We start from the raw sequence: 12728 nt of genomic DNA, 5'->3' as shown, positions 1-12728 counted from the left end.
AAATTGTTACCAGCTCACAGGACCCAGGGGAACACTGAGTCAAAAAAACATGATGGCATCTCAGCACAGAGCTCCCCCTGGGGTGGTTGTGGGGTCTCTGTGACCACTGGCGGGGGCCCTGCATGGGGACTGGAGATGGGCAGAGTCAGGGCCCAGGCGGGGGTAAGTCCAGGCTGGGAAAGACCCCCGGGGCCCGCTGCAGCCCTCAGTGAGGATGGGGTGGCTGGGCAGGCCCTGACTTGAGTGCTGGGTGGAGAAGCCCCCCCCGCCACCCCAACTTAGACAGCAGGCTCTCCTCCCACATCGTTCTGCTGTAACGTGACACTCAATAGTGTGTCCACCCTCCTAGGACACAGCCAAATGACCAACTTACAAAACACCAGGAAATAAAAACTGAGAAATCAGAACAATGACAAAGAGGGAGGGCCCTGAGCTCTGTCCCAACATCTGGACCCACCCTGCTCAGGTCTCTGCTGCAGGAAGCTTCCGTTTCTTCACTTGGGACCAACCTGCTCCCCAGAACCAGAGATGATCAGGGAGGAACACGAGGTGACCATGCTTGGGGTGCCCCAGGGCTCAGGACCCGTGATGTCCACCGTGGTCAACATCCAGCCGGAGACCGCGGTGCCCGACCACATCGTCTGGTCCCTGTTCAACTCTCTCTTCTTCAATGTCTGCTGCCTGGGCTTCGTGGCGTTCGCCTACTCCGTGAAGGTGGGTGGTGGTGTGAGCCCACAGAGGTCTCCTGCCCGCATGGCCCTGGGGGGTGGGGAGCCCACGTGTGTGCACCTATGTGTGTGCACGTGTGTGTGTGCATGTGTGTGGGTCAGGATGAGGCTGCAAGCAGTTCCCTGCTGACCATCCCAGAAGTGACATCCCTCAGAGTCAATGCGTGTCCGCACGCTCTGTCGAGAGAACAAGAGGACCCTGAAACCGTGACCCCTGGTGGGGTGAGGCCAGCAAGGGGGCCAGGGCAGGGGGAGGGGGAGCCCTGGGGCCCCAGGAGAGGCTGAGAGGCTCTGAGGGAGGGACCCATGAGGCCCTGACCTGCTCAGGCTCCAGGAAGCGGGCAGAGGAGGGTCCTGATCTGGCTGAGGGGCAGGTGGGGGCTGCTCTGGGCAGGGGCCAGCGGGGAGGACCTGCGTCTCAGCACCTGGCTCCCCCAGGACCCGCTCCACGCCCCCCTCACCCTCTCTTCTCCCACAGGCGAGGGACCGGAAGATGGTGCGTGATGTGATCGGGGCCCAGAGCTATGCGTCCACCGCCAGGTGCCTGAACATCTGGGCCCTGGTCTTGGGCCTCCTTGTGATGGTGGGATTCATTGTTCTCCTGGTGATTTTCCTACCAGCTGCCATTCAGGCAATAGTGCAGGCCGGGCAGAATCCCAGAGGCTACTAGCCGCTGCCCACGGCAGGTGGACCGCGTCCTGCCCTCCCACTCCTGGCCCCGCCCCCGGCGCCCACCGCTTCACGCAGCACTGTGCACAGACACACCTGTCCGCCGCTGAACCCAATAAAGTGCACTGGTAGGGGACCGTGCCAACATTCCTGCGCAGGGGCACTGCCGAGTCCCCAGCCTGCCCCCGAGACTGAGCCCACGTCCTCGCTTGCCCACCAGCTTGTTGCTCTGAGGGGGGACCCGGCACTTTCTCCAAGGTTCCTGGTTTCTGGCCTCACCCTGGGAGCAGCAGCTGAGCCAGGGGCCTGAAGGGGGTCTGTCCTTCTCAGTGTCTGAGCCCTGACCCCAAGGGAGCTGGGTAAAGAGCACCCTTGGCCCCGAGAACGAGCCTCCCTGACCCCGGGCTGGCTGGGAGCAGGGCTGAGTGCGCTGGCGGGTTTCCGGGAGGCCGCAGGGAGGGTGCAGGGAGGGTGCCCAGCCCCTCAGCCCCTCCTGGGCGGCGCCCCCATTGCTGTGCTCCCCCCAGCCCACAGCTCTGTCCTTCCTGCTCTGCAGGGGGCAGGGGCAGGGGCAGGCAGGGGCCGGGGAGGGACAGAGCACTCAGCCCTGATGGACTGAAACCCTGAGAGGAAGGACCGAATGCTCCCACCAAACTGCTGGGCCTGCAGCTGGGGCCCCTGCCAGTGCCCAGGGAGGGTCTCCCAGCCTTGGGAACCTCAGACGCTGGGTGAGAGCCTTGGACAGGGCCGCCGAGGCACCGGGGACCTGGGGCTGTCCCTCCCCGCCATGCCCCGCGCAGTCAGCACGGAGGCCACGGGCTGAGGTCTGGGAGGTGAACCCACGTGTACGTGAGCCCTGCCCTCTGGGGACCGGGCTCGCCTGGGTTCCCGCTGTGGGGCGAGGCCAGTCCTGCTGGCTCTGGTGTGTGGTCGGCAGCTCTTCCCGCTGGATTCTTGTTCCGTCCTGGCGCCCTGGAGGCTGGAGACCTGAGCCCCCGCCCCCCGGGACACCCTGCAGCACCCTAACTCCCGGGCCAGGCGCGGGCTTTGCTTTGTCTGTGGTGGCCGATGGCTGGCACGAGGGCGCCCCTGTCCCCGGGGATCCCACGTCTGAGCGGCGGGCGGGGGTGGGGGTTGTCAGGCCCTGGGAAGGTGGTCCTGCAGGAGGGGAAGCTGGCGGGGGTTTGTTTTCCCAGGGCCGGAGCCTGGTGCCTGGAAGGTGGTATGGGCACAGCTTGCAGCTTGTCCTGGGGATGGAGGGTCTGGATTCCGAGGCCCTGTGAGAGGACCCCCCTGAAGCGGAGGCACCGTGGCCCCTACCAGGGCGCCGAGGTGGCACCTCCAACTCCTTTGCTGGGCGCGGGAAGGCTGTGATGGGTGGTCTGCAGCCAGGGCCCAGCCCAGCAGCCGCCCTCGCTGGGGCGTCAGGGAAGAGGTGTGCGGGCCGGGTGGGTGTGGGGGTCCCTGAAGGGCGCTGTCTCGCAGCTGACTCGTCCTCCGGCACCAAGGCGACCACGGCGAGGAGGTCTGGGCGGGGCACGGGGCCCTGCGGCCTCGTCCTGGGCCCCCGCAGCGGTTCGCGCCCCGCGCGGTGGGGGGCGGCGGGCGGGGCTCCGCGCTCTGCGGCTCCGGCCTCGGGCTGTAATTTGTCGTTATATTTAGCGGCGGTGCTGGGCGGCGGGCGGCGGCGGGTATAAGCGGCCCTGGGCGCCCCTCGGGGCGGGAGTGGAGCGCGGCGGCGACGGCGCTGGAACCCATGGACACCGCGTACCCCCGCGAGGACCCCCGGGCCCCGACGCCCCGCAAGGCCGCGGGCGACGCGCACACGGCCGTGCCGCTGGGAGCGCCGCGAGCCCCGCCCCGCGACCACCTGATCTGGTCGGTGTTCAGCACCCTCTACCTGAACCTGTGCTGCCTGGGCTTCCTGGCGCTGGCCTACTCCATCAAGGTGGGCGGCGGGCTGGGGGGGGGGGGCTGTGGGGGGGCGGAGACGGGTCTCGGGCCGCTGACGGGCTCTCCACCTCATGAGCTGCGCAGTACGGTGGGCTGTGCTTCTCAGGATGACCCCCGCCCACCGAGCGTCCTCGGAGGCTTCCGAGGGTCTGGGAGGAGGCGGGGCCCTTCCAGCCTTACCTCGGCCGAGCCCCCAACTCAGCGCCCATCCCGGGTGGCCTTTTGGGGGCAGTGAAGGGAGTGGGTTGAGCTCAGGGCAATGTCCCCTCAGGCCACATCCCTGCCTTCAGATTTGGGGTTCAACATGGCCCTCCGAGGTGTGGACCCAGTGCCACCTGGGGCAGGGGAGGCAGGACCCCCCCCCCCCAGGCCTCAGCCCAGGTAGAGACTGGCCGCTGCTGTCCGCAGGCCAGAGACCAGAAGGTGGCTGGAGACCTGGAGGAGGCGCGGCGTCTGGGCTCCAAAGCCAAGTGCTACAACATCCTGGCCGCCATGTGGGCGGTGGTGCCGCCGCTGCTGCTGCTGGCGCTGGTGGTGACCGGAGCCCTGCACCTGTCCCGGCTGGCCCGGGACTCGGCCGCCTTCTTCAGCACCAAGTTCGAGGACTCGGACTATGACTGAGTGGCTGGGCCACCCCCATCCAGGCCCTGGGCTGCACCCTGACCTCCTGGCCTGATGCCCACCCCAGCTCCAGGCTGGGCACCTCGTGCTGACCATGAGGATCCTCCTGCGGGACCCCGGGGGCCTCACCCTAACCTTGATGGTCCCTGGCCCCTGACTCCGTGCCCCAGCTGGACCCTCCCCTCCACGTGCCAGGCTCCACCTCGGTTTCACAATTAAAAGCACCTGGTTCCACGAGATGCCAGCTGAGCCTGGTTCTTGGCCCCGGTGGGGGAGGGTGTCTTCCCCCACAGCCCAACCCCCAGGGCGGACCCCAGCATTGACGGTGGGTGGGCTTTCTGAATGTTCTGCTTTTGGCCGTGGTCTCTGGCTGTCCCCTTGGGCACTGAGTGGCTTGTGGCTTCTGGGTGGAGGCGCCTGGGTATTTTAGAATCAAGTTTGGGAACGCAAGCTTTTCATCTCCGCTGCCCTGCTGGGCACCGTGGTTCAGTGGCCTGTCTTCTAGAACACACGTGGTGTGTCTCCCTGACCCCATGTGTGCCCACCCCATCTGCCTATGTGTGTGCATGCGTGCACATGTCCGTGTGCAAGGCCAACGAGGCCTCTCCTGTGTGTTCCTGCCTGTGGGCTGGGAGTGGGCGCACCTCCATCTTCAGGTCACTTTGTCCATGGGTCACTACGGCTGGACACAGAGGCGCACACATACGCAGGCATGGTTACACTGTCACCCACGCACACGCGTCACATGCTCATGCCCAGGTGGGACCATACCCCACCCACACAGTTGTACAGAGGGGGACACTGGGAGGGGAGGACATTTTCTGAGCATCCGTGGTGCTGGGTGCACGTCCTTGTGCTTCACCTTCCCAGTGCATCCCTCAGCCAGCGGCCTGGCTGAGCACACGCACACACCCTGTGTGGCTGCGGGAGGTCCCCGGGGCCCTGCTGTGGATGGGCCAATGACAGGGCACGCTAATTGCAGGGGCCTTAAGCACAGGGCGGCTCAGGGTTGTGAGCACCCCACCCAGGGTCGCTTCTGTCCCCAGGGACCCCCTTTGCCTGCCACTCTGCCTGAGCTGGGGGTGGAGGTCTGTTGACTGTGGTCCTTGGCTTCCCCAAAGTAGCCCCCATCCCGTGACACCCAGCGGCTGGCCCAGCCACGTCCCGCGTGCCAGCACAGCGCTCCAGCCACACACCCACAGCGCCCAGCCCCGAACTGAGGGGTGTGGCATGTGCATGCTGGCTGCGCCTAAGGGTGGAGACCACACCAGCCGCTGCTGGGAGCAGGTCGCACGCTGGACCAAAGACAAGGGCCGTGTGCCAGTGTGTGGCCCGGGATGGAGACTGCCTGCAGGCCCCAAGCTCCAGGTTTGGCCCAAGAAGCGACCAGCCTGTTGGACAGAGAGGCTGGGAGAAGGGGTCAGCGTGTGTGGCCAGGCACATGTCCCCGGCATGGGGTCGTCTGCAGGCCGTGACGGGAGTGGAGATTGTCCAGCTCTGCACAGGGGCTGAGAATAGTGTGGTCAAGCCAGGTCGGGGGTGAGGGAGGCGTGTGTCCTGGGTGGGCTGAGGGGCCCTGATCTGGTTTAGGTCTCTGGCTACCATGGGCCCTGAGCCCAGTACGCATGCACGGCCACCTGCAGTCCTGCAGAGGGTCGCCCTGCTAGACACAGGGGCCGTGTGCATGTGGCACGTGTGTACAGCAGTATCCCACTCAGAGCAGTGCCCCGCCCCCGGCTCCAGGGCTGCTGCCCCGGTACAGCCCCAGCTGCCTTGGCAGACCCATCGGGTGGTGATGGAGGGCCTGTGGGCATGGCAGAGCCCCACCAAGGGCCTTGGGGCCGGTGCTGACATGTGTGCCAGCCTGCAGCATGGCTGCATCCCTTGGAGGCCACTCCGTCTCAGGTGCTGACCTCCCCCGCCCCTGCAGCCACACAGTCAGGCCTGGGATCCCCCCATGCCTCCACCCACCCCCTGTCTATCACAGTACGGCTGCCCAGTGTCCGCTGGGGAACTGGGACTACCTATCGCTACAATGCGCTCGGTGAGAGGGGCCCAGCTACTCACTCTAAGTGAGCAAGTTACTGGCCAAAAACCTGACCCATCATGCACCCCCACTTCCAGAGGAGCCCCTTGGTCCTCATGGCAGACACAGCCTTTCTCAGCCTCGACTTTAATCCTCAAGCAGTGCACAGACAGGGCCCCCCAAGACCCTCGCCTCATTGTCAGGAAGCCCCCAAGGACCCGAGGTTGACATGCCAGTTGCAGGCTGAGGCCCCAGCAGACGCCGGCAGAGCCTCTGGTGAGGGCGGCCTGCCCAGGCCAGATGGGCCTGGGGTCGTGGCTTTGAGCTGCGTGCACTTGGCTCTGTCCTTCCAGCTCATCAGAGGGATGATGCGGGGTCTGCTGCGTGCCCCACTTGGCTGAGGAAAGGCACGTGATGGGGGCTGTCCAACCTGATGCAGTGGCCCCAGAGTCAAGGACTGAGGACGCTGCGTCCCCATGACAGCCCCAGAGCCCCCGGGCCCGGCCATGACTGGGCTCAGCAGGGTGACCCAGAGAGTTCCTTGTGGCTAGGGCGGCGCGGTCCTGTGGGCCGAGTACCCTCTGTGCCCCTCACCGCGACGCCCTCCACAGCGAGGCCGAGCCGGCCTCCGCCTCCACAGCAGAGCAGGTGCTGCCGCCCACCCCTCCCTGGGGCCCGGCAGGTACAGATGTGCTGGTGTGGGAGGCCCAGGACAGTACCAGGTGACGGTCTCTGTGGGCCTGGAGGGCCCGAGGGTGTCCCAGAGGGGCTGCTATGGGCTCCAATGTCTTCCAACATTCCTCCCGGGGTATTCTTGGAGTGGAACTGGCTGCCTTGCTTCCTACGAGACTGACCTTTGTAGCCGGCCAGCCGAGCAGGGGAAGGACACCTTGTGTCCTGTGGGGAGAAGGGGCCACCAGGGGGTGAGGGCACGCACCTGAGGGTGAGAGGCCCCAGGCCCCCAGATGGGTCTGGGGCAGCAGCCCACCTGGGGACAAGGGGAGCCGAGCCTGGGACGGCCACAGCTCGACCTCCAGTGGGTGCGCCTACGGTCCTGTCCGGGTCCTGACTGTGACTGTCATCGAGTCCCCGGAGAAGGAGAAGTCGAGCTTGTTCCCCAGGTAGGAGATGCCAGAGACGCACACGCCAGAGACGCCCACCGGGCAGATGGGGTCAAAGGTCACTCCAGCGCTGGTGATCCTGGGAGCAGGGATGGCTCTGTGAGGCAGGTGGGGAGGGGCAGGGGGACCATCTTCTGCCAGTCACCTCACTCACCTGAACCCTGTGAACCCAAAGAGCACCGCCTGCAGGAAGCCCCCCATGCCCGTCAGGAAGTTCACAGCTCCAGACCCATCTGCATTCTCTGTCCACACCTGCAGGGTTAAGGTCATCAGGGCCAGAATCCCCAGGACACAGGCCTTCCGAGGCCACTGTTCTGACTCCTGGGAGGTCAAGTGGGAATTGCCAGGGCTGTGACCCCTGAAGCTGGGCTCTCACCCCTACCACCCAGGGGGCCCAAGCAAGAGGCAGGTGTGGCCAGGGGCCAGGCTGGCCTTGAAGGGCTCCGTGATGTTGGCGAAGCTCCTTTGCAGGAGGTCCCATGCCCGCCTGGGGTCCTTCAGTTCCATCCAGCCCACGGCAAACATGCTCTGGAGTCAGAGGTCAGAGGACACGCTGTTGTGTGTGGGGGTGCCCACTGCCTGGGGAGGGATGACTGAGGCCAGTGGGTGGGGCTGAGGTCACTGTGAGGACTGCCACCCATCTTACCCAGGTCATGGCAGGGCCCTGGGGGGACGTCACAGCCTCGTAGATCTCCAGGTTTTTCCTGCGAATGCGAGGACTCAGGGAGAAGGGGACGGGGTACCCCAGGAGCACAACATCTGCCTGCTTCACCTCCTCTCCTGGGGGGCAGACAGGTGCTGCTGATGGGGCCGGGAGGAAGCGGCCAGGGACTCCGTGTTGGGAAAGGGGCATCGGGAGGGAGAGGGGCCTCGAAGGGGCTCTGAGCCCACTCACCAAGTTCATACCCATCAAACTCAGGGTGGAAGTTCTGCGTCGGGTCAAAGGGCACCTTGATCTTATCAGCCACTGCCAGCCACTGGCTGGGGACGGGCCGACCCAGGTCCTGGGCCAGGGCAGCAGCAAAGCGCAAGCTATAGGGTGGAGGCAGGGAGGGGGGCTGCAGTGCTCGCACACCTGGCTGGCCCCCCGCATGGTGGGCTGGGTTGGGGCCGGGGTCTGACCTGTTCTGGGCCAGAACGTTGGTATACACTGAGTTGTTAACCCCTGAGTGGTATTCGTCGGGGGGCATGACTCCTGGGAACAGAGGGCAAGACGGTGCTTAGTGCCGGGTCTTAGCGCCCTGCCCATGTGCAGCTGGCTACCCCAGGTGCATCCACCTGTGCCCCCCACCCCCACGCCCTCACCCTTCAGGTGGTACTTGTCCTCTGCTGGGCTCCACTCCACACGGCTGCACCAGAACTCAGCCACGGCGCTGACCACATCCCAGCCACCAGCCTCCTGGAAGAGCTGCAGGTCCTGGGGGCGGAGAGGGTGGAAGTGACGCCCACAATTCTGGTTTCCAGTAATCACTGCATTTCTTGCCAATGCTCACCCTTCCAAGTGCCCAGAAGTGAAATCCCAGAGCCAAGATGCCTGGACTGGTTCCAGACAGGAAGTGCCAGCATGGTGGAGGGGTGGCCACACGAGCAGGGGGCACACCTGGGTGCACGGTGATGCCTCACCTGGGTGCTGTGGTAGTACAGCTGGAAGGCCAGCGCCACGGCCCCATTGACGTGGACTTCCTGGGTCCCGTAAATGTCCTCAGGGCAGACCTCCAGGCCGGAACCGGCGCTCTCCCAGGCAAACTTGGCTCCCTGAGGGTCAGGGGATGCCGCAGACCCGATTCTGTGCCCAGGGGATCGGGTCGTAGCTCACGCATTCCCTAAGCTCTCAGCCTCGGCCACAGAGGGCAGAGGAGGGGGCACCAACTTCCTGGGGCCCCTGTGGGGGCCTGCGGGCTCCGAGTGCCCAGGGCATGTCCCCAGTGTGGGCCAGGTGGCCTCTGCCGAGTTCCCACGGTGCGCTCCCCGTGGCGCAGAGTGAGGGGACCCGGGCTGTGTCCCAGCCGGCCTGGTGTCCCACCTGCGCAACGCAGACTGGGGGTGCTGCTGAGCCCCAGCCCCACCCAGAGAGGAGCCCGTGGGGCGGGCACTGGGGCCCCCTCACCTGGTAGCCCAGGTTCCGGGCGTTGTCCAGGGCCCCACCTAGTGTCCGGACGCGGTACTGCAGGAGAGCCCTGGCAGCCTGCGGCTGGAGCAGGAGGACGTTGGGGAACATCCACAGGTCCTGAGAGAGCACAGCCCAAGGGGCTCTTGTCCTGGAGCCCTGCCGGCCTCCTCCTGCCCTCACCTGCCCTCATGGGGTCTCAGAGGCAGCCCAGACCCTTGCTGCCCACCGGGCGTCCCCACCTCCAGCTTAGACCCTCTGTCCCCCGCCCAGTGCTTTACCTCCCCCGTGGGCATCTGGGTCTGGCCTGGGGCTCAGGCCAGAATCTGGGTGTGGGCAGCCTGGACAAGGGAGGCTGCTCCGTGCTCACTGGCGGCCTGAGCTAGAGGAACGACTCAGCCTCTTCTAACCCAGCGGTAAAGTGGGGGCCACAGCACCGGCTCTCTGGGCCCTCCCATGCCCACTGGTCACCAAGTCCCAGCTTTTCTGGGCTCCCACCCCTGTCCCAGGCCTCCATCCACGCTCCCTCAGCAGCTACAGGGCCTTTCTGGAACACACACCTGTCCATGCCATACCTGCCCATGTCATCTGTCCGTGTCACTCCTCCTGTGTCACACCTGTCTGCGCCACACCTGTCTCTGTCACTCCCCAATCTAAAAGTCTTCAGTGCTCCTGCAGCCCCCTCCCCCTGCGCTGGCCAGAGGCCACGAAGCCTCCCAGCTCTGGGCCTTTGTATTTTCTGGTCCCCTTGCCTGAATCACCTCTCCATCAAACTTGCACGTATCCTTTGGCCGAGACACCACCTCCTCCAGGCAGCCTTCCCTTTTGCCTTGGCTCCCGGGTTTCACCAACCACAGCCCCTACCCCAGGCAGGAAAGAGGCAGCAGCATGCCTGAGCCCTCAGCCACAGGACCCTCTATGACAGGGTACTGCCCACCCTGCGGCAGGTGTGTGTTTGGGGGGGGGTGCCCACCTGGTCCCAGAACACATGGCCCCAGTAGCATTCCTCACGGCTCCCATTAGAGAGACCCCCAGGGCTGAGTCCATGGCAGACATGTCCCGGGACCCCAGGCTCAGGCAAGGCACTGAGCAGGTAGTAGAGGGCGCCACGCAGAGCCTGGCGCAGGGGCAGGGGCCCCGCCACATCCAGGCCACAGCTGCCCCAGAGTCGGGCCCAGGCCTGGGCATGGGCCGCATACAGCGCGCCCCCAGCCTGCAGCTGCAGGGCCTCGGCGAAGCAGGCCTGGGCCTCAGCCCAGCTGCCGCCCACCACGGTCAGGAACTCCCAGGTCCTGTCCTTCTGGCCTTCTCCAAGGGTCAGAGCTGGGGGCACTGGTGTCCACAGCATGTGCACCTCCTGCTGTGGCCCTCCAGGCTGCTCGGGAGTGATTGTGTGGCCATACAGGGACCTGCGGGAGCATGGCTGCGTCTCAGGGACAGGCTTCCTCGCAGGCCACCCGGCTGCCTCCAGGCCCCTCCTCACCGGGCTCCCTGGAAGTCAGGCCCCAGGTGCAGGTCCATGTCGGGGCTTTCTGGGGAGAAGGCGCAGTGCAGCGGCACGGTGATGGGCCAGCTCCCCGTCGCCAAGCGGGTGATGGACACGCTGAAGGCCAGCACGTGAGGCAGTGTGCGGTGGGCGTAGATACGCTGGGAGGCCCGAAAGCTGGGGCCCTCCAGGGTGTGCAGAAAGGAACCTGGGGAGGGCAGAGGGGAAGACGCAAGTTGCCTGCCTGCTCCCCCCCTCCCCATGGGGCCAGTGGGGCAGCTACAAAGCTGCTGGCCTTTCTGCTCTGGGAGTGGAGCCCACAAGCTCTGCAGCCCAACTGCCCTGTGCAGGGAGCTCTGCTACACTGGGGACCCCAGGCCCTGCCCCCCTCCCAGGGCCCCCTTTTCTTTGAGGCAGGCACCCTGAGTTAGGAGAGGCTGGGATAGGACTGCTGCCAGCGCCCCCACTGACCTGGAACAAGGGCCAGGGCAGGGGAGGACAGGCAGTGGCTACCTGTGTTAGTGTCCAAGACAAAGGCTGTGGTCAGCTGCTCTCCTGTCCCCGCAGGGGCCTCCAGCTGGACATTGACGGGGCTGGGCAGAATGGCCCGGTGTGTGTCCCTCAAAGCCCCATTGTACACGCCGCTCACATGCAGTGTGTCATGGTAGACACGTGTGCCCAAGTATGTGTTGGTCACGGTGGCCCAGAGCCGGGGGTCACTGGGCAGAGAGTGGGCAGTGAACAGGGTGGGATCTTCACCTGCATCCGCCATGGAAAGGCTGGCACAATGGAGGGGCCTGGAAAGAGTGGGGGTCGGGGAAACCCCCAATTGGTTGGGTCTCCCTCTTCGGAGGCTGTAAACCCCAAAGTCCCCTCCTTGGAAGCTGGCTGATGGCCCCAACAGACGGTGGGCAGAGTGTGGGTCCGCCTGGCCAGCCCTGGTTCTCAGAGCCTCCACTTTGGAGTCACCCCAGGAAAAGCCCCCAATCGCGCGTACTGATCTCGAGGGACTCAGCTGAACCCTCAAACTCCGACCTACAGGCCCCAGAACCCCGCCCTGCGAGTGGAAGTGAGGAGGCCTCCGCCCCCGGCAAACACTGTTTCCCGAGGAGGCCTCCTCGGGGTGCGGCGGGGTGTAGGCGGTGCGGTCCCGGGTGCTGGGGGGGCTGTGGGGACGAGGAGCCGGGCCGGGGCCCTGGGCCGGGTGGCCGCGCTCTCTGGGCTCACCACGGCCGGGCTGTGTCCCTCGGCTTCAGCCGGGCAGACGCCGCCGTCCCAGGGCCCAAGCGCTAGGCCGCCGCGGTTGCCGCGTGGGCCGGAAGGTCCCTGCGTCCCCGCCCCCGGGGCGGTGCTGGGGGGCGGGACGGGGCGGCCGCTGCTCAGGCCGGAGGCGGGACTGTGGGGCGGGGAGTTGGGCTGCACCCCCGTCCTCACCCCCACCCCGAGGCCGTAGGTCGGTCTGCGGACCCGTTGGGACCGGTGCCCGGATAGGGCTCGAGGGCACCTGCGCCAACTCCGGCCTCAGAGACTTCTGGGGGGACCTGAGAGGGGCAGTGGCCTTGGGCGATGGCGCCTCCCTCCCGCCTGCCCTTTAGGGGACCCCCAGGTGTCCTCCTGCAGAGGCGTCCCTTCCTGGCTCCTGCAGCCCCTTCTCTCGGCCGCCGTCTCCCCACCTGCGCCCCTTGACGCCCGGGGCTCAGTCCTGGGCCGACCCCACCGTCTGACCCGAACGGCGCAGGCGCTGCGAGCGCTCGGCCCAGCCGGGGACACGCAGGTGCCCCCCACATTCCCAGACGCTGCCCTTCCCGCCGCCCCCAGCGCAGGCCACGGCCACACTGCGGGCCGCTCCCAGGCCCCCGTGACCTGCTGGCTTGGCCCACGCGCGCTTCCTGCTCCTGCCTGCCCTTCCTACCCCGGAAGGTGGGGTCAGAGTCCGCCCTCTGCAGGCGCCTGCCCGCCTGCCCCCAAGGCCCTGCGCTCCACAGTCAGCTGCCTCCTCCTGCTTCCGAGACAGGCA

General features: G+C 66.3%; 3 protein-coding genes across 3 annotated transcripts; 2 read left to right on the top strand and 1 right to left on the bottom strand.

Moving 5' to 3' along the window:
• Nucleotides 1–471: 471 nt before the first annotated feature.
• On the top strand, nt 472–1398 carry LOC150017279 (interferon-induced transmembrane protein 1-like). Its single transcript, XM_090291605.1, has 2 exons — nt 472–714; nt 1207–1398. The coding sequence occupies exons 1-2, from the start codon at nt 529–531 to the stop codon at nt 1396–1398; spliced, it is 378 nt and encodes a 125-aa protein (XP_090147731.1). The 5' UTR covers nt 472–528.
• Nucleotides 1399–2979: 1581 nt separating this feature from the next.
• On the top strand, nt 2980–4208 carry IFITM5 (interferon induced transmembrane protein 5). The gene is made up of 2 exons (XM_090267409.1): nt 2980–3345; nt 3759–4208. Exons 1-2 carry the CDS (start codon nt 3154–3156, stop codon nt 3969–3971), a joined length of 405 nt encoding a protein of 134 aa, XP_090123535.1. The 5' UTR covers nt 2980–3153; the 3' UTR covers nt 3972–4208.
• Nucleotides 4209–6587: 2379 nt separating this feature from the next.
• On the bottom strand, nt 6588–12006 carry PGGHG (protein-glucosylgalactosylhydroxylysine glucosidase). The gene is given in 15 exon segments (XM_090291593.1): nt 6588–6737; nt 6836–6894; nt 6986–7197; nt 7273–7370; nt 7551–7646; nt 7765–7898; nt 8014–8150; nt 8241–8313; nt 8424–8535; nt 8742–8873; nt 9226–9345; nt 10199–10634; nt 10709–10919; nt 11225–11508; nt 11939–12006. Coding segments are annotated over 14 exon segments (2229 nt in total). The 5' UTR covers nt 11484–11508; nt 11939–12006.
• Nucleotides 12007–12728: the final 722 nt, after the last annotated feature.

This window comes from Furipterus horrens, unplaced genomic scaffold, assembly GCF_987537825.1.
Source record: "Furipterus horrens unplaced genomic scaffold, mFurHor1.1.pri manual_scaffold_2, whole genome shotgun sequence".
NCBI classification, from domain to species: domain Eukaryota; kingdom Metazoa; phylum Chordata; class Mammalia; order Chiroptera; family Furipteridae; genus Furipterus; species Furipterus horrens.
The sequence above is the reverse complement of the archived record's forward strand: the minus strand, read 5'-3'. Positions and strand labels throughout refer to the sequence as shown.

What these genes read in the sequence shown, in the direction of transcription:
- LOC150017279 (XM_090291605.1), top strand. Translation starts at nt 529, where the DNA reads ATGATCAGGGAGGAACACGAGGTGACCATGCTTGGGGTGCCCCAGGGC. An exon ending in CGTTCGCCTACTCCGTGAAG is followed by an intron (nt 715 to 1,206) that starts GTGGGTGGTGGT and finishes CTTCTCCCACAG; the next exon opens with GCGAGGGACCGGAAGATGGT.
- IFITM5 (XM_090267409.1), top strand. Translation starts at nt 3,154, where the DNA reads ATGGACACCGCGTACCCCCGCGAGGACCCCCGGGCCCCGACGCCCCGC. An exon ending in CGCTGGCCTACTCCATCAAG is followed by an intron (nt 3,346 to 3,758) that starts GTGGGCGGCGGG and finishes TGCTGTCCGCAG; the next exon opens with GCCAGAGACCAGAAGGTGGC.